We start from the raw sequence: 20,319 nt of genomic DNA, 5'->3' as shown, positions 1-20,319 counted from the left end.
TGACCTATTCCTGGCGGTGTGTCAGGGAGGGCTAAAAATGTCTCATGATCCCGGCTGAGCACAAGCAAACCTGTGGCAATGCACTACCGTGGGACTTTCCCCTCGTGTTGGTCTTTTTAGTGACTCCACATGGTATCTTGAGTTTCTCTGTACAAAGTTTACAGACCAGAGTGAAGGACAAATACAGGTTAAAGAGGTTAAAGAAAAACAACACAGACCGTGAGGGCATCCAGGAGCAGCAAATACACCAGGGTGTCCAGATCCTCTTTTATTGTCATGGCGCCATGTTCTTCTGCAGTATTTAATGAGTTTTGGTTGCTTATTCACTTTATTAATCTTTTTTCGGTGTTTTTGTTTTCCTATTTGTCTCCAGTGTTTCTCAGACTTTGCCTCTGTCTGTCTTGTCTTTTAGTGTCTTTGTACTCCTTATGTCCACTGTCTTTTTTATTTTGGTTAATACACTTCCCTCCATGTCTGCTGTGCCTTGAGTTCCTTCCTTTGTGATTGTTTTCCTCACCTCAATTTTCCCTTATCTGGATTCCCTGTTTGGTTTATGCCTATTGAACTTTACACATCTTTAGTTCTAGATCAGCTGAAAAAGGCTGGTTTTATTGTTGATAACATTGCCAGCGTGAGCTTACTGAACTTGGGTCATTTCTCCACTAACCAATAAAAGCATAAACCCAAAGCTTTTGTGCAAATAGATGCAAAATAATTACTTTAAGTTTTGAAAATGCCTCGTGGTGGTGGTTTGGTTCCCTGCCTACCATTCTCTCACTTCTTTAATTTGCAAAGGTGAACTTTGAAGGATGAGTGAGAACTGTCTGTTGAAATGGGTCAAAATCATCATGCTAGCTCTTCTTTTCATGCAGAAATCCTACAGCAGGCTAATTTACAATATAAAATATGCTGTCTTTTTTTAAAAATGGATTTAAAACACTTATAATATCTCTGATTATATGACTTTTTAGTTGCACTTTTTAATATCAAACTATATCATTATGTCTATTTATAAAGATGGCCTAAGGCCTAAGAGGCCTAACTGGTTTTTGGTTTCCCATTTATATAATCCTAAAGATGTCCCTCCATCTAAGGATTTATTACAGAAGTACACTACTTCAGGTTTGTGTTATTCTTTAGGGTATGTTGTTATTAGACAGACTGAATGTTTTTCTCTATATGATGCATGTCAGTGAAATAGTTTAGGAAATCATATCTTTTCTGAATGCTGACTCTGTGCAGTGAAAGAGCCTGGCATGGCCGCAGAGCTCCCATCCAGACCAGACACTCTAAAGATAAATGGGGAATGTGGGGCAAAGGTATCTGGTTCATGAATCGATGCCTCCCCAAAGTCCAGCCTCTGACTCCCAACAAATGTACAACTTTAAACTGCTTTGATAAGATAACAGGAATAACAGGAATCAGCTTTGTTTGACTTCTCAAGTAAAAGGGTTTATACTGTTTGCAGGGGCACTGCTCGCATCCTTTTTTATGTCTATGTTTGACTGGCAGCATGGCCTAAGAACGTGGGTTCATCTGTCACTGAGGGACATTTCATGTTGAAATCCAATCCTGATTGATTTTCTCCACAGGCCACAGATGTTTGTCTGTGTTTTTGTTAGTATTTCTTCACAGGATCAAGTTTAGCAAACTGAAAAAAATCTGTTTTGATTTGAAGCGACACTCCGAAAAATGCATTTCGAAACACTATGATTTCAAAGGCTTTGCAGTAGCGTCTTTTATCCAACAATGTCTGAGTGAAATTTATTCTTAACTCTATGTAACAAAAAAAACCAAAAACAATAAAGTGTTTGGAAATAAAATTAACATAAAAAAATGGTGGTAAAATAGACCTTGGGTCGAAAACACTCATGTCAAATTGTAACTTGAACTTCATATGGCCTCTTTGAGGCTATACTATTATGTATGTTTGACTTTACTAGAAGATTTAAATGCCTCATTAACTGTTTTACTGGCGATGATTTGAAATAGTTCAAATGATCAGTTTGAGTGTTATAGACTCAACGACCACCATGTTACTTTCAATATTAAAACAAACAAAAAAGCATTCACGCACTTAGATACGCCAGTTCAGCTGCTACTAGCAGAAACTCACAGAGGAAAGACGATTTAAGTGAGTTTAAATGTGGCATAGTTATTGGTTGGACAGGCTGATCTGAGTAGTTCAGAAACTGCTGATTTACTGGGATTTTCCCCAAAACAACCATCTGTAGGATTTTCAGAGGATGGTCTGAAAAAGAGAAAAGTGTGCAGCAGTTGTCTGGGTGAAAATGTCTTGTTCATGTCAGAGGTCAAAGAAAAATGATCCGACTGCTTCAAGCTGATTGGAAGCCAGATACTGGAAAAATGTTTCCTGGTCTTGTGAGTTCTGTAGGAAGGGTCAGCAATTGGTATAAAACAAAATGAATGCATCAATCCATCCTATATCAAGCTGCTGTGTGTTGGTTAATTATGTGGGGGATATTTTCTTGGCACACTTTGGGTCCCAACTGCAGCAGCCTGCAGCCTACCTGAGTATTGCTGCCTGACCATGCCCGTCCCTTTATAACCACAGTGTACCCAGCTTCTGATGACTGCTTCCAGCAGGATAAAACACTATGTGTTATCCTGCTGGATAACACATAGTGTTTTCGATCCCCGGGCTCTCTGTCCTGGTCGTTATGTCCTTGGGCAAGACACTTTACCCTACCGCCTACTGCTGTTGGCCAGAGGGGCCGATGGCGCGATATGGCAGCCTCGCTTCTGTCAGTCTGCCCCAGGGCAGCTGTGGCTACAACTGTAGCTTGCCTCCACCAGTGTGTGAATGTGAGAGTGAATGAATAGTAGCATTGTAAAGCGCTTTGGGTGCCTTGAAAAGCGCTATATAAATCCATTATTATTATTATTATGTCACAAAATCATCTTAAACTGCTGTCTTCAACATGACGGTGAGTTCACTTCACTCCACAGTCTTCAGATCTCAATCCAATAGAGCGCGTTTGTGATGTGATAGAAGACATTTACATCATAATACTGGCTTTCGATTGTTAAATGATTATTTTTAATTCCTAATAACATTTTAAGCCAGGTAAAGCCTGTAAATACTAATAACCGTTGAATAAGCTGACATGTATAATGATGTAAACAGACTTCTATTTTGCTTTGTGGGAATATTTACTTGTTCTGAGTCAGTGTACTCACTAGTACAAAGTCAATAACAGAGAACATGTGTCAATAGTCTGTCATGTGATTGCTGATTATTGGAACATTCACGCTTTACCTGTGCAGCACTTGCTGCACACTGTTTCCAGCAGTGAGCACCCTACGTCTCTGACACTCACGATATCCTGATGTCACAGCACTGATTATTTCTCCATGTTCTCGTTAATGTACTTTCACTGTTTTCTGATTTGCAGTCTTTTTCTGCTTATCTGTTCCTATCTCTGGCCTATCTCAAGTTTAGTATTTGGGGGGGGTTTGTGCTTCAGTGTAGGATGACTGGTCATTTCATTTTTATTTTGATAAAGAATTTTGTTTGTGTACTTTTTGGTTTTCCTTCCTCCCACCATGTCTTGTTGTCCTCAACTAGACTGGAGAATATGAGCTTCTGAGTATCTAAAGTCCTTTCCTTCTCTTGTTTCTGCTTGACTGTTGATCCACCTGCTTCTGTGGTTTTTGTTTGTTCATCATTCTCGTCAGTCCTCACATATAAACCAATATTAAAGTGTTTGCAATTTCAAAAAAATCTCAAAAGTCCTGGTTTGTCACTTTTACAACCTTAGAAACTGAGGCCCCCACCTGTGTCATGGAACTGCTCCACCCCTCTTCTTCAATCTGGGGTTCTCAGATCCTCAGATAGAGGCCTTCTCATGATCAGAAAATTAAAAAGGGATTCTGTCTTCTAAGTATTAGCTCCAACACAATGGATTAGCTTACCACTCTGTATTTGCTCCCTTGACTCTTGGAATCGTTTAAAAAGCAGCTCAAAACTCATCTGTTCAAACAGGCATTTAAGTGTTTGTAATTTTGTACTACTATGTTTATGTTTGGCTTCTGTCCGTCCACTTTGCCTTTGGCATGGGCAGATTTGTATTTGTTTACCTATGAAAAGCACCTTAAATAAACTTTAAGTACTTATAATTTTGTTTTGTCGTAGTGCATTTTATTGAACTGTTTTGCTTTATTTCTATTTTCCTATAGATTGTGTTTAAACTTTTGCGATAAAGAAACTTTAAATGAACATTTACGCCTTGAACTACTGTCTGTAAGGCTGTGCTACATGCAGCATTTATTTGGTTCCTTTGCAAACGTTAATCATTACTTTTCCATCTGCTTTCTGTGGCTCTGCTGCCCTCTTGTGCACAATATACTTAATACTGAATAAAATGAGTAAGTGTTAAAGCAGCTCTGTGTTTAATTTTTTTTTTTTTTTGAGCCTTCAGTTGATTCAAAATGCTGCAGCAAGAGTACTGCCAGGGAGTAGAAAGAGAGAGCATATTTCTCCCATACTGGCTTCTCTTCATTGACTCAGAATTTAAAATTCTTCTCCTTACCCACAAGGTCTTAAATAATCAGGCCTCGCCTTATCTTAATGACCTCATAGTACTATATCACCTCAATAGAGCACTTCACTGTCAGACTGCTCATTTGCTTGTGGTTCCTAGAGTATTTAAAAGATGAATGGGAGGCAGAGCCCTCAGCTTTCAGGTCCCTTGTCTGTGGAACCAGCTCAAGAGACAGACACCATCTCTGCTTTTAAGATATAGCTTCAAATTTTCCTTTTTGATAAAGCATATATTCAGGATTGGATCAGTTCAGCATGAATCCACCCTTAGTTACGCTGTAATAGGTGCAGACTGCTGGGTGCTTCCCATGATGCACTGTTTTGTTTTTGCTTGCTATGTGTTTATTTACAACTTCGCATTTAATAATTACTTATTAATAATCTCTGGCTCTCTTCCATAGCATGGCCCTCCTCCCTGACCCTGGTTCCGCTGGAGGTTCCTTCCTGTTAAAGGGGAGTTTTTCCTTGCACTCTTGTCTGGTGCTTGCTCATAGGAGGTGTTTTGATTGTTAGGATTACAACAATCTCACAATATAAATATAATACAATACATTTACAATATAAAGTCCCTAGAGGCAACTGGTCTTGTGATTTGGTGCTATATATATGAACTGAACTGAGACTCTTTATTTTTGCAGAAATTAAAGAAAAAAAGGAAAACACCACGAGCCGAGGTCTCAGTTTGATAGCTCATCGCACTGTTTTATTCAATTACTGACATCTCAGGAGAAGAGGAGAGCCTTGCAACTCTGCTGTTGGTAAACCACTGGTGTTTTTTTTTTTTTTCATAGCGTTGATGCAACACTGAAAAAGCGCTATTTCCAAACAAACACAGGTCCCTCATTAGTGATATGTAAGAGGCAGAGAGAATCTCACCTGGACAGTTTTGCATGAAACATACAAATGAAACAGGTTCAACCTTTTTCTTTTGTCTTTTTGTAGTTTCACATATAATAATAAATATCCATACCTATAAACACTCCAAAAAATTAAGTCACAGGTACTGGAAAAAGCTCCACTTTTAAATCACAATGATAAATGTACAAAACAATAGACATCTCATATAAATGTTAATGGTTTTCGTTAAGAGATTTAAATCTCATTTCAGAGGAAATCAGCGGATAAAAACTAAACTTGGAGATTCAGTATTACCTGAGGTTTATGGGTTCCCCTTAAAAGGCCAGGAGAGGGGAATGGCTTTTATGTTACCGAGGAGATATTACAACAGGTCAAAGTGTACCTTTCAGGACACCTGTCGGGTTAAGGACAAGGAGTTTTCCCTGACAACGCGGCCGGGATATTAAAAGATTATGAGCACTTCATGTAGAAAATAAATGTACCTACACTCCATCGTTCTCCGTTTAGGCCACAATAGTCGTTTAAAACAGCTGATTAAAGTAATCAAAATCCTTAATTAATCTTTGCTGGTCCACTTTGAGAAGTTGCGAAGCTCCCGTTTTACTTAATATTAACTTTTAAAATGTTGGAAGCCACCACAACGCCGAGCCGACCGCAGCCAGTTGACACGGCACACTCTGACCATGTGACCAGGTAGTCAAAGAGGTCACGTCTGCACTTGATGCAATGAAACAACAAAAAGAAAATACCTGGGCAAATGTACACAGATTAGAAGGAGAGGAATAAGTGTGAGAGGCAAAAAATATGTCGGAATAAAACGCGAAAAACAAACAAAAGCAAAATATCCTGAAAAACTGTACATGTAAACATCACACTTTCACTGAGTCCAAAACCAGAGGGGAAAAATACAAAGCTTCACACAGGTTTACAGTACAACCTCCTGCACAGAGCTACAGTCACTTATCCGTGCAGAAGAGGCAACAATTGAAATAATATAAATAACAATAGAAGTAATACAGACCACCACCAAATGATAAGTTAAAACAGGCAAGGGCTAAACCACTTTGATTTTTTTTTAAACAGCGCTGTACCCACAGAAAAAAGAAAAGGTTTAAAACATCTTTTATCACTCTTTGTACAGCTATACAGTACATTTATCAGACCACTTTAGCAATCCACAAGCTACCAGGGCATTTTAATCAACACCAATAGATTACATTGTCCAGTCAATACAAAGAGAAAATCCATTGGGCATTATCAAAAGAAACCAAAACGGAACAAAACAAAAACAACAACATGACAACTAATGGTTGTCGTTGATCACAGTAACTCTAGCACAGCTAAAATGTTGCTCAGCGTAGACTTGAGACAAAATATCGATCTGCAAGCAAATGTTTGGTTGTGAAGATGGGACGAGGTTCAACAAGGTGTCACATGTGGAGGATCTGCTATGGCTACAGTAACAAACAAGCAGGTTGGAGGAGACGAGGAAGACGTGTGTGAGGACTCACGTCCCGTGTACATCTATGATTATGTCTGTGTGAGGCCAGAGGGGTGTTTCATAAAGTAAGATGACCAGTTAAACCGAGGCTGTTTCAGCAACATCACAAATTCACTCACCTTTAGGAGGCTTAAACCATAAATTCCATATAAAAGATGGCTCTCATATGATTAATTGGTTTGTGAAGCCTCAGTTTAAGCATTTTGACTGAGACATGTTGGGATTTTTGGAGCCAGAAGTGATCGTATGTGGATAAGAAGGCAGATTGCTGAGATATCAGAAAGCCTGGGACAAAAACTGCATCCAAATAAGTCCAAGCATACACACTTTTCATCTAGTTAATAAAACACTAGACTTTAACATGCCAATCACAAACTTTCTGGATATTTGCACTGCGCCGCAAAAAATAAAATGTCTCAGATTTTCCCATAAAAAAATTCTACAAAAGGCACGAACAGCAAAAACATGGCGATAACACAAATTAGCCAGGGTGAGGCCTAGCAGACTCTGATTACATCCCCTAACCTTGAGCTTTACAGCCTCAAGTGGTCACTAGAGGAACTGCAGTTTTTGGCACTTTGTTAAAATGTTTCCAGTTCTGCCCATTCTAGCCAATCATGACCATCTACTCCGTAAAAAGCGGGTTTATTAGGATGACTGGCACACCTGTAAGCTGTAGCCCAGTTTCAGTGCTGTATAACAAATTTCATTGCTATGGCCAGCTCTAACTAATTCAGTCTGAAATCAATTTGGCTCCTTGGTTACATGTCAAGGAAATCATAACTAAAGTATATAAAAGCTTCAGACTAACTCTTACATTTCTCTGCTAATTTCAGGCCGCTGAGTGCGATTAGCTTTGATGTTTTTTCAGTCATTTTTTAAAGTGTTTACTATACCTAGGCCATAAGACAGAACAGCTCTTGAACTGCGACTTCATTGTTCAGCCCCAGAGGCCACTGCTAACCTTTTTTTTTAAACTTTGCTGAAATTTTTCTTTTAAATCTCTTTAATATATCTTTCACGGTTATTCAGCCACGAACGTTACAGCTACTTTTCTGTTTTCTTATCTATGAACTAATCAAACTAAAGTTTGAAGTCAGACTTTACCAAAGCTAAGATTACTAGGTGCGGCACAGTAGTTAGCACTGTATGACACTTCAAACAGGCTCCAGCCCCTTGGGGACCTTAACTGAATAAGTGAAAGAAATCTGATTGGTCATTATCAGCTTTAAGGATGGTCTCCAACAAGGCTTATTCAGGCCTTTCATAACAAGCATTGCTTCTGTCCTCTATTATGAAACACCGCTCAGATGGACCGAACACACTGATGAGTTTAAACTCCGATAAAGGAGCTGTCTGCTGTTTTGTTTTTTGTTTTTTTGTTTCTTGATGAAAACTACCTCGGATTGTGACTTATGTCAGATTATCCTTTGTTATAATCATTTGTCAGAACTGAAGCTAATTATTCAAATGAGGTAAAAACACACTCAGATCATTGTGTTACCTTAATCCTGAGCTATAAAGTGCTTCCAAACTTGCAATAGATAATAGAATTTAAATGTGAATGTAAATGTGAATGTAACCCAATCATGACATGGTAATAAAACACAGGTCCCGACTCACTAGCCAGGCCTGCAGGTGGTGAGAAAGAGGTGAATGACCCTGAAGAGACTGATTAATGATACATGTGATAGGATTTGTGATACATACAGAAATATAGCTCTCTAAACTTTGACAAATCAGTAAGGTGCGAGCCGCTTTCGGCTGCTCGAAGAGTCTTTGTCTGGAATGTTTCAGCCTACTGAATTAAATCGTCACAGATTGATGCTGTTTACAAACTGCGTCACTCCACTTATACACAAACAGGAAATCAACACACTGTCAACATCGACAGAAAGGATTAAAAGAACACACACATAAACACACACACATACAGAACTGTCTTTGTGCTGAGTGACTCACCATTAAAAGTTGTGAGGCTGTGCTCTTGATCGGCTTTGAGTACTCGTTTGTGTCCTCAGTCCACACACATGCACAAACATAAACACACACACACCATAGCAGAGAGCTGGGAGAGTAAACTGTGATGTGATTACATCTTTTTCAAAGATTGTCTCTTGCTTCTTTTCAATCTGTGTGTTTTCAGACGTGTTTTTAATGAGACTGTGATGCAGGGTCAGAGGGGACGATTCAGACGGACGCGCGCCCAGACGAAGGAGTTTCTTTTTGTCTGAACATCCCGCCCGCTCGCGCGCTCACACGGCCTCCGCCGCAGTCTCTAATGGATGCATGTGAGCTCTATGTACCTTTTCTAAACGTAAGAATAGTCACTAAACACTTCCTCCACGAAACAACCCGCCCTCCCCTGAAAAAGACGTGCAACATAAAGTCCCATTTTTTTCTGCCAGGTCCCTTTTTTCCTTTTTTGTCACTGACTGATCCAAGTACACGAAAGTGCCTCAGTTATGAGGTTAGCGATAAAGATCAGTAATCACAACAAACAACAACATTGAAATTGGCTACAATGCTGCATGGGATATCATTACTTTTTACAACTTGACAGTAACAGCAAGAGGGGAGGGTAGTTAACCCTCTTAAAATGCCTCATCAAGTCATTTCAGCAACCATTACCGATTATCTTCAATATTGCACCTTTTTCCACTTTTCTGGTTATAAAACCAAGAGTCTAAACAATAAATTCATCTCCTTTCTCTCCCTGACAGGAGTCTGTGACCTCAATTTGCATACCCAGGCCTCCGAAAAAGCCTCCTTCCCTTTGAGTAATGAGAAACTGCCCGTGATAGAAATATTCATAGTAGGATAAGTGAAAACGAAAAGGTGCGCTGGGTAATGACTCTTTGTCTCGTAGTCTGGAAATCACTCCGACCGAGCAGAGCAGAGGTATAATATTGACCACGCGTTGATGGATCTGCTTGTTTTGGTCAAACTTTACAGGTGAAAACTGTCAAACACTGTCACTGCTGATATTTTCGTGCTCTACTTTGTAACATTTTTTAATCTTGTTATTTTTTTGGAGTATATATATATATATATATTTATATATATATGAAAGTCAGCATATCCGACAGTAGCTGTTGAGGTTAACAGGTCAAGTGGCAGATCGCCACATCTTTTAGCAGCAATTCATCTGTGGACTTTCAGTTATCCGGTTATCATTTAGAAACGACTCGATTCACATGACCCAATCAAATCACGCCACTGTACAGCATATTTTACACACAAATAGAAAGAAATAATGATGCTAATTCACTGCTAGGAAACTATTCATTTGTCCAAACGTCTGCACAAATGAGCTGACTTGGCGTTACGGTGGTTAAGCTGATTCAACACCTCAGTCTGTGCACCAATTTTTCCTATTTTACTTTTTTTTTTTCACATAGATCATCGCTTCCTGAGACAAATGGAGGTTGAGGTGCTAAGATGAATTGAATGGGATGAATGGCTACAGATAACAGGGCACTATAAGGTCAAAGTGAACCAAATGCATAAATAAACATCTTTCAGCCTGTGATATGTTCTGGCCCGCCCAAAGACATAAACATGTGGGGATAAGTATCATACCTACAGGGCCCACTGTGCGCTGCAGTATCACTCGTGTACAACTGTGTCTTTGTATGTGAGAGTCTGCCCCGAGACGGACAGGCCGAGGAGGGGGCAGGGAGCTGGCACGGTGTGGCTCGGACTCAGTTCTGCTGCAGGATCAGGTTTTCCAGCTCGTCTGCTGAGCGGAGCAGGAAGGCCGCAGACTCCCGGTACCCCGCGATGAGCTGCCTCACCGCTGTCGCCTCTGGAGGGCTGAGCTGAGCGGAAGCGCCGCCTCCGCCACCTCCCTGACCGTGACTGTTGGAGCTGGAGGAGGAGGAGTTTGGGCCGACAGATTTCATACTCAGATCTGTGGGACCTGTGGAGGCAAACAGAATATTTTAGGGAAGTCAGACGATACAGGAAATACATTTAAGTGGCTCTATGTTCATTTCTAGCCTCATCTTTGTATTTTTAGATCTTTTACATGTATTTTCATAAATTTTACAGCTTTTCCTACTGATGAAAACCTCCAGCGTCATTTATACTACATCAAAGTAATGAAGTAATACATGAACATTTAAATGACCAAGAAGTTTCATATTTTTCACTATCTACAATAGAAATTGCTATTTTGTGGCTCCACACAATTTAATAAGAAAAAGAAAAAACAGAGGGTAAAAAAACAAGAAAAAACTTTGTTTCATTAACAGATCCGATCGGGCAGTTATTACTCACAATTTAGTCCCAAAAGTCAAGCTGCTAGATTTCATATTTACTATAAAAGTATTTCTCTATCATGTAGAAAAACTCAGACATGCTGTTGAAGTACTTTTTTCTTATTTGTCGATAACTGAGGGATTAAAGTTCTTTATAGCGACAAAAACAGGAGCTTCAATGGTCCGGCCCACTTAAGGTTGAAGTGGGTTATATGTGGCCCACAATGTAAAATTAGTTTGACATCGTTGGTCTAAGGGAGGAAGAAGTGACCTTTAGAGTATCAGGGTGGAATCACTTCATTGTATTTAACAGAGAAATTAAAGAGAAAATTGTGGGAGTATGTTATGTATCAATGCACATCAATGCACAGATTATTATTATTATTAGCTTTTTTAAATGTATCTGAATCCATGAATGTTAACCAGTGACTGGAAGAGGAAGTCTTCATATGTATATCCTCAGGCTAACTGGAAGCTCCTGGTGAAAGGCATCATCACCAGAATAACTCACCAGGTCTCAGATTATCTATATGCTAATCTTACCAAGTCACACTGGTTTATTTCAGGCAGGGTGGTGACCATTAAAAGAAGTCACAAAGCAGGCTTCTGAGCTGCAGCTTATTTCACAAAGGTACAGATGTACAAATGTTAGGTAGTTTTGGTAAATCTTAGCAAATGTGTAGAAGTCCTTTTGCCATTGATTACCACTGATTCCATTAATGACAGATAGCCATACAAAAATTCATCCTCATTACCATGCGCAAAGTCTACAAAATGTGGAATATGTGTTTTCAGTGTGACTGGACCAGCCATGGAGCATATATAAAAGGTTTTTTTATTTGTTTTTGGCTCTACCTATGTTTGTTTGTTTGTAACTTGGTGAGAGAAACCAAAGTCGATGAACTCTTATATGGCAACATTTGATTGTAAGAAGGCCACACCCAAAACACATCTATTATCTATTTTACTATAAAGTAAACCCCAGTTTACAAAATGAAGATCAAGTTTCAGATCAAGGGGTCATAAATAAAGTGAGAAGTAGGGTCATTTTTCCCCAAAGGCCTCTTTAAAATGTGGCTTCCGTTTCCTAACCAGAGGTGATGCCCCCTGCTGGCCATAAAAAAGAATACATGTATTTTTACACTAGCTTTTATATCTAGTTCATTAAATACAGTCTCTTAAATACTGTGGGTTTCCTTTTGACCCTTTCTTTTACAAGTTATGAAGGCAGATGATACAATCCAATGAAAGCGACTCACCGTTGGTTTGCGCAACATCAGAGTTTTGCTGGGTGCTGCCGACCGTCCCATATCCCCGCAGATTATAGTTGAGGCCTCCGTTGGTGTAGAGCTGGTCTTGGGCAAAAGCTGCACTGGAAATGGAAAATCCCGAAGGAGCCACGGGGGCTGGGTCCCTCAAGATGGGTTTGTCAATAGAGGCTGGCTCATCCTACAAGAAATTAAATATTTTCAGTTTAGGCAGAACATTGGATTTTGTGTTGTGCAGTCTGCTGTTAATGACGCATGGCCAGCCGAGCACATTCCCAAATCCCTGCTGGGCAGATTCACAAACACCAACTGCCAAGACATTTACCGTCGCTTGGTAGACATCGAGCCGCATCCTCTTGGCAGCATTTCGGGTTTCGCTCTCGCAGGCGGCAGCGAGGATGTTCTCGGCCATGGCAGAGGTGAGGTGGGGAGGTGTTGGTCGTATCTGGCAGTGGGGCGAGTGAGAGGTTTTCATTATGAATGTGAATAGTTATGAGCTGAGCAGAAAACACTTAATCTGGGGGCACTTTGTACCTCAAAACCGCCTTTTTTCATGCGGCGACAGGATTTGAGGTAGGTGCGGATGCGCTTGCGGGAGCGCTCCTGGAATTCTGGGAACTGGCGGCTACAGGACTCAATAATGGCCTGGATCTTCTCCTTGGGCTGTTTGGAGATGGGCACCATGCGGTCCAGATTCTCATCCACGAACAGACGCACAAACATCTGACAGAGAGAGAGAGAGAGAGAAGGGGGAGGGGAGAGAAGGGATGTAGAGCAGAAAAAATCGTGGGGGTGCAGGGTAGAGAGAGAGAGGGGTGTGAGAGTCAAACAAAAGAGGGAAGGAAAGGCAGGGGAGGAGGTTGGGGGGGGGGGAGCAGTAGAGGTAGAGTGGAAGAAGAGAGGATAAAGAGGGAGGGGGAGGTGATGACAACAGGAGGGATGGAAATTGAGTCACTGCTCAAATCCAGGGCAATATTTCTGGTTGTGTTGGCATATTTGGAAGTCTACTTTTGCTATTCTACTGGTTTCTTTTCAAACCAGAAATGCACAGAAAATGGATTTCACAGAGTAAATAGGATAGTTTGGAACAAGCTTGTATATGCAAATTCTTCCCATCTAGAAAACTTGTAAATATCGTGCCCCACACCCACCTCCACCGCACCAGTAGAAACTGTGGTGTAATGAGCGCCAAACCCTGCAGAGACCCCTCTGTGTCACATAAAACTACATTTCAAAATATCAATTGTCAGTCTGTTTCTTCTTTGATACCTTTATCAACCCTTCTTACTACCACCACATTATTATTTACTTAACAAGCTACTTTTAGCTGCTCCCTTATTCACGAGGCATTACCACAGCAGGTAGCTCCACATATTTGAGTTTTTAGGGATTTTTGTCTCCTCCCGAGATCAAACCAGGGGTCTTTTGCTTGTTAAGAGAATGTGAAAAACTACTACACCACGAAGCCACTTAATAAGAGTACTAATGCAAATGTTTTGGGTCATGATTGCCATGATTCATCCTTTGTTATTTGTTCGTTTTCACAATAAAAAGAGCAAATGCAGAAGATATATTATGAATAAATGTATATTGCTGAAAGCAAGGTTATTATTGGTAACTAAATCCTCTAAACTCCACCTCTGTCACAAATGAGATAACAATCTCAAGCGAAAGCTTTCAGCGTGTAGTAGAAGATAATCAGCCCCCCCCAAAGTCCCGCACAGAGCCTTTCCCAAAACTTGATTTGCTGCCAAAAACCCCTAAAAGCGAAAGCCACCGTGTCCATAACACCACCAATCAGAAAACACACATCAGATCACGTGACATTTAAACAGGTCAAATTATCATTATGTTGTTTGTACATACCTGATATGACGAGTACAGTCAAATTATTTATTTCATATCTATTTTTTTAAATACATCATTACATATTTATCTTTATTTATTCTGAGAACAGTTTATGGTGTAGTTATTGTGTAAGGTCTCCTGTTATTGTCAAGCAATAAGGTGTTCTGTTTTACTGCTGGTCAGTTTGTTCCAAGTGCATCTTTACTGAGTTTTGTCCTCTGTCTTGTCCAAAGAGGCGGACTTTGAGGTTTAAAAAGTGCGCATGGACATAATGAATTTTTGTTGCAAAAGACAAATTTGCTACTAACCAGTGAAGTGACTTAAGTTCCATATCTGAAAAATTCATTTAATTACTAAAATTCTTGTAATTTAAATTGAAGAGAAGGTACCGAACCTGAATGTGGAAAATAAAATTAAAAAATTATTCTTCTGATGTTCTTAAATCTCTGTCTGACAAATACCGCCCATGTCGCAAAAACAGAAATTAAGAAAATGATTAAAACTAAACATTATTTACCTCACTTCAAACTACACTAAGCTGAAAGCAAAAAATCTTAAACTGAATAAAAATAAAACCTACTGAAAAAATACAAAAACTAGACCCCGTTGTGCTGGAAACACATCATTAAACCATAGGCTGTCATCTTGTGAGACTGATTCAATATGTAGCAAAGCAATAAAGAATAGCATGTGCGCGGAGTAATAATACATATGATTTAACATCTGTGCTGACAGGCTGATGAACAGCTCTGCGCTGTATTTTCCATCCACATTAATTTAGGTCTGCTGCAAATATTACTTACATTGAAGGCTTTAAGTCTCTCAGGGTCCAGCCCCTCAGCGTCATTAATCTTGTCGCTGTCATCATGGTCATCATGATCGTCGTCATCGTCGTCAATTATCTGTGCTCGAGCAGAGGTCAGGTCCTCTGCGCTCATGCTCAGCTCAGTTTTCACAGAGTCATAGCTTCCTGAGCTGTACGGAGGGGACTAAACACAGAGAAACACACAAAAAAATCCATTGTTGTGGATCACACAGACACACGGGAGTTTATCGTGATCAGTGCAGATCTTGTTTCTGCTGTTACCTTGTTGGTGTACTCGGTTTTTATGGGGTACTTCCTGTTGGGGTCTGCAGGGTAGGAGTTTGGTGGCGAGCTCCCCGCTGGCAGCAGTCTGTCGCTCAAATTCACCGGCTGCTGATCCTCCGAGGAGGATGAAGATGAAGTGGTGCTGAAGTCCAGGGGAGCGCTCACCCCGTTCTCTGCTACCTCCCCGTATGATGCCCCACCATCTGGGACGTTCCCACCCACGGCTAGCACCTCCGGGGAGGTCAGAGCCGGCAGCCCGTTGGCGCTGCCGCTCTCTGAGGAGTCGTCATCTGGCAGAGGGGAGGGAAAGAGACACAGACGCAGATACGAAGATGAGCTGTGCAGATGTTTTCATAATTTAGCATTAATGTGGGGCTGTTTACTGGAATAGATTTTAGAGTGGGAGTTGGAGTAGGAGTAGGAGAGGGGACTTCCTGCCTCGTGCTCTGCATAATGAAATTGTGAAGGAAGTGTGCAATGGGGTCAACTGTCACCACAAATGAAAGTTAGAGTAAAAATAGGGAATCTTAAGAGTTTTGCAGGGGGGAAAACAGAAAGAGATGAGGACGAGGAGGGACCAATGGGGAGAGGGCGAGCCTTCTTTTCCTGCTGTGTGCAGCTTTTAAAGCCAGTTACTGCTAAGATCTCTGCACGTGTCACACCTAGGTTTGGCGAAACACAGAATCAATCCCTTTCAGTGACTTGCCCCAATTTTTTCTCTCTCCTAATCTGTGAAGGTTAACATCGGCCTTTGTCCTACTTCTCTAAGCTCTGAGGGAGAGGGGTGACGAGTGGATTGGGGCTGTGGTGGTGTCCCACCCTCTGTAAGACTGGATTTATGTGGATTAGTCCACTAAGAACAAGGCAAGCTGTTTCCTGCATAACACCAATCTGTAGCCTTCCAGATGTAAATAAAGATAAAAGGGGAAAAAAACAAATCACAGGGCGGAGTATGATGCTGAGATAAGAGAGGACTGTGCTGCGGCGGTTTGCAGCCACTTACCATCTTCTTCTTTAATGGTGGCTGCCGGGTTGCTGACCCTCTCTCCATTCGGTGGGCTCGACTCAGGCACTGGGGGCTGCTCAGCTGCGACCCATGTGGGCTCAGCGTTGTTCATGTCCTCGCTGCTCACCGAACTGTCATCCTGAAGGGAGGCGGCGTGAAAGAAAGACAGCGAGAGAGTGGAAAAGAGAAGTGAACAGGAGGGAAGAGGGCGTGGAGCGGTCCCTCACAGTTCTGACAACTTTGATTACAGTTTTTGCTGCTAAGGGACAGGTTGACACCGACCGAGTTTATCACAAACCGATATGTGTTTCGCCCTGTGTTAGTCCTTCCTTCAGTTTCTATAAGAAGCTAATGTGAGGCTTTATATTGATGGTGGGGATTTTTTTTTCACAGATAATATCCTTGTTTTTGCAAAATGATGGCCATTTAAATTGCTTCAAGCTTCAAGCGCTGAAAATGACTGAGTGGAGTAATTTATGACCCCATTATATTTTATACAGGAATACCTTTTAATGGCTTTATTTGTGTTTATCATACCTATACCATTTCCTTTATCCAGTACAGAGATTCAAAAATATTCCAACGTCATTAGTCATAGTTTGTAAACATGCTTGTGCAAAAGGGAACTGAATGCGGAAAATTATACAAGCAAATTATGCTAAGAGCTTACAAAACAAATGTTTTTTTATTTAATATTATAAAAGCTGTACTTATAGTGTCTCCATAGTGCAGAGGTTAACACATTGAGTTGGGAATAAAAAAGTCTCGGGTTCATTTCCAGCTGGAGGAAAAAAAATTCCCATTAGGGTGGCGTTAGGATTTTTCTTTTTTTGTGAAATCTAACAGCTAAAAGTAGCTATCCTCTGAAAAAAAGATGCTTATAGTGTGAGTCTATCACAGTACAATTTAACAGGATAAATGGGTGTTATCATGTTACATCATACTGTTTTTGTCATTTGTTACTTCCGTGTTTCTGTTCCAAACTAAATCTAAACAAACATCTTATTATATTCAAAATATTTTTTGCAGAAAAATTTGAAATATTTTTTTGCAGAAATATATCAACACTGCTTAGGAAGTCTTATTATCAAATAATTACCAAACATTTTACCAATTCCAATAACATTAGAGTCTATAATGTTAAAATAAAACATATGTACAACATGTATAAATGACCCCACACAACCTTTTATTATTACCTGCTGCACCAATTCCTGTAAACATTCCTGTAGGAAGCATTTTTATGATTAAAAATACCAGAATTGCACATATAAATACATAAATTTGCTGGCTTGAAGGTTAAATTCTTCCAGCGAGGTCTCACTGAGCCCAGAATGTTCAGAGGAAACATCACAGCCACCAACTTCCAGTTCATATGTTTTTGGTGGATATTTTTTGGCTAAAAAGTGATGACATCAAAGAGCAGAATAAAGCAGGAGACTCTCTCTTTTAACTAATATGTTTCTTGGAGCACTGCTATTTTTAACTGTGTTATGCAGAAATCCTGAAGAAGCTTGTTCTAGCGTAAGTCAAACATGAGTAAGCCACGAGGGTGAGGATTAAGCGAAGGAGCGCTAAATAATCTCTCAAACTATTCACAGACTGTCCTGAGTTTTGGCTCCAAACTAAATGCATGAATCCTATTTACATTTCATACCAAAGCTGAGCTTCAAAGTGCAACCCAGGCCGATTTAATTCATGTTCGCATAAATGACCTGCATGCACGCTGTCATGTGTCTCACTCAGAGGGAGCACAACTACCAATGTGTGTCGTGAATGGAGCAGAAATGCATCTCGTCATCTCATTCCCCCCCCCACACGAGTACACAAATAGGCCTAAACTCCTGGGAATACGCAGCCTTCCCTCTGTTAGGGGGTTCGTGGAGGACCAAAATGCTCAGTGACAGCTCTATTAGGCACCAAGTGAGCCGTGGAGCATCAAAGAGAGAGAGAGGGGAGGGTTCCTAATTACATGTTTCTAAGTAGCTGAATGTGTAGCATCATTAATGTCTGTGCTTAGAAATAGATACATAATTTAAAGAGAGGCAAGGTTAACTTTTAAAACAGGCTCACTTCATGCATTGTAGGTTAGATGCATCACTCTTTGAAGATAGTAAAGCTTACAGTGCAGATGAAAGCTTGCAGATATGTTTGTCTTAAGATGGACAGAAATCTGCAGAGATCTGCAAAAAAAATCTATTTGTCTTTGGAGCAAATATCTCAACCTCAACCCAAAATATCTTCTATTTTACCAACTTAACAATTAAGAAACACACCTAGAATACTATTTAATGGCAGACCATTGACTTTCTGTTTATATTTGGAGGCCTGTGACAAACCAAAATGGCCTCTTTAAGAGCACAACAGTGAGATAAAAAGGGTGTAAAAGAAATCAAAGACTTGGTTTTGCCGCATGTTCTTTCACCCATTACATCTGCCGTTTGTTTCTTTACCAGACAGAAAGTGAGAGATGAATGTTAGCAGCCAACAAAGTTCTGCAAAACAACATGCAGGCAGCTGAGAAGTGAAGCTCCAACAGACTAAACACACAGTCGTGAATTTACTTGTGATCTGCTGCATTATGAAACAGCTGCTGCTCTGAGCTCCAAAACCAGTGCTGCACAGATATGGAACAGATTACTACAACGCTGAAATAAACCTCTGTGATGGTTAATAATTAAATTATTGGCCTGCTCACACTCTTGTCTGCGCACAGATGCGACCAACAGTCTGAGCGTTTGTTAATTTGTACTCACCTGCGAATCACAGTCTGGGTCATTGTTCCGGATAATCCTAATTATGCGTGAGTGAGGTCTACATTATCAGCATCAAGTGCCGCTCCCTGCACTTTAGTGGCAGCAGTTCCCGAGTGTTTCTGTCACAGCTACACATGGGAGTGGTCTCTCACATGACGTCACCACAGATTTACTAATCCTCATTTCACACTGGGCTGCTCCCCCCTCTGATTGTTTCGTATTACGTCCTACTTTCCCCGTACAGAGCATGTCTCCCTGCTGCCTCTAAAGAAAATAACGAGGTGACTCGTGCAGTCGGTGCAATTATACCTGGGGTGGAAAAGCTTTTATCTCTGCCCACACCTCACAAAGATCCACTTAGAGAGAGAGGCACTTACCCTTTCAGTGGCAGTCATGCACTGCAGTTTCATTTGTTTCAGGTAGGTGGCAGTTAGAGGCATGTTGTAATCGATGAGGTCCGGGACCAGCGAGGTCGGTCTGTCGTTCTCTGGTGAAGGAAAGCATAACAAACATACAGTTTATTGTGTAATTACAGTACAAGCATGAATTACGGTAACCTAGTCATTATTATAATTGTGTTGCTGCTGTAATTATAATATTGAGGTGCTTTAATATTTATACTATTTAATATTTATACACTAATTATTAGTTATTCCACTACATTTACTTACTTGCTACTTTGAAATATAAAATATGTGATCACATTATAAAATATTCATTAATGAGTTACTACTGAGCCCATGTTAATACATCACTCTTGGGGTACTTGAAGTATATTTACTTTGCTATTTTAGTTCTCCACTCCTTTAACTAGCTTTCTTCTGATTGGTTGCCCCTCGCAGCAGTTTGTTTGAACACTGGGTGGGTGGAGCTTCTGCATTCACAGGCAGACTTGTTGTTGTGTTTCATTTCACTCAGAGGTTTAATTTCAGAGCTGGAAATGACGTTACTTCTAGTTGAGAGCGTTCCAGTAGCAAATTTGAAAAAGCAAATGCTGCTTAGCAAGGTACAGCCATTCACTCATCACTAGCATCACTGTTTGTTTTGTTTTTTGTGCTTAAAAACACAGATAAAGTACGTTCATGGATAGAGCCTTATCAGCGCTCTGTGCATGGCTTATTTAGCGAGTCACAAACACACATCAGTGGCTGTACAGATGACTTCTT

General features: G+C 40.4%; 1 protein-coding gene across 3 annotated transcripts in view; it reads right to left on the bottom strand.

Annotated features, from left to right (window-relative positions):
- Nucleotides 1-5,241: 5,241 nt before the first annotated feature.
- Nucleotides 5,242-20,319, bottom strand: part of nol4la (nucleolar protein 4-like a) — a 34,380-nt gene continuing 19,302 nt past the window's right edge. For all 3 annotated transcript variants that reach the window (XM_005731600.1, XM_005731601.1, XM_005731602.1), the window contains exons 4-11: nt 19,531-19,640; nt 16,395-16,536; nt 15,389-15,681; nt 15,105-15,290; nt 12,988-13,176; nt 12,779-12,898; nt 12,445-12,634; nt 5,242-10,845 (exon numbers count right to left, since the gene is read on the bottom strand). In XM_005731600.1, coding sequence (XP_005731657.1) covers nt 10,628-10,845; nt 12,445-12,634; nt 12,779-12,898; nt 12,988-13,176; nt 15,105-15,290; nt 15,389-15,681; nt 16,395-16,536; nt 19,531-19,640 — 1,448 coding nt within the window. In that variant the 3' untranslated portion in view covers nt 5,242-10,627. The remainder of the gene's footprint in view (nt 10,846-12,444; nt 12,635-12,778; nt 12,899-12,987; nt 13,177-15,104; nt 15,291-15,388; nt 15,682-16,394; nt 16,537-19,530; nt 19,641-20,319) is intronic.

The sequence above is a fragment of the Pundamilia nyererei genome, unplaced genomic scaffold, assembly GCF_000239375.1.
Source record: "Pundamilia nyererei isolate P.nyererei 1_Seehausen unplaced genomic scaffold, PunNye1.0 scaffold00044, whole genome shotgun sequence".
Taxonomy (NCBI): Eukaryota; Metazoa; Chordata; class Actinopteri; order Cichliformes; family Cichlidae; genus Pundamilia; species Pundamilia nyererei.
This window is presented reverse-complemented; position numbering and strand designations above follow the sequence as displayed.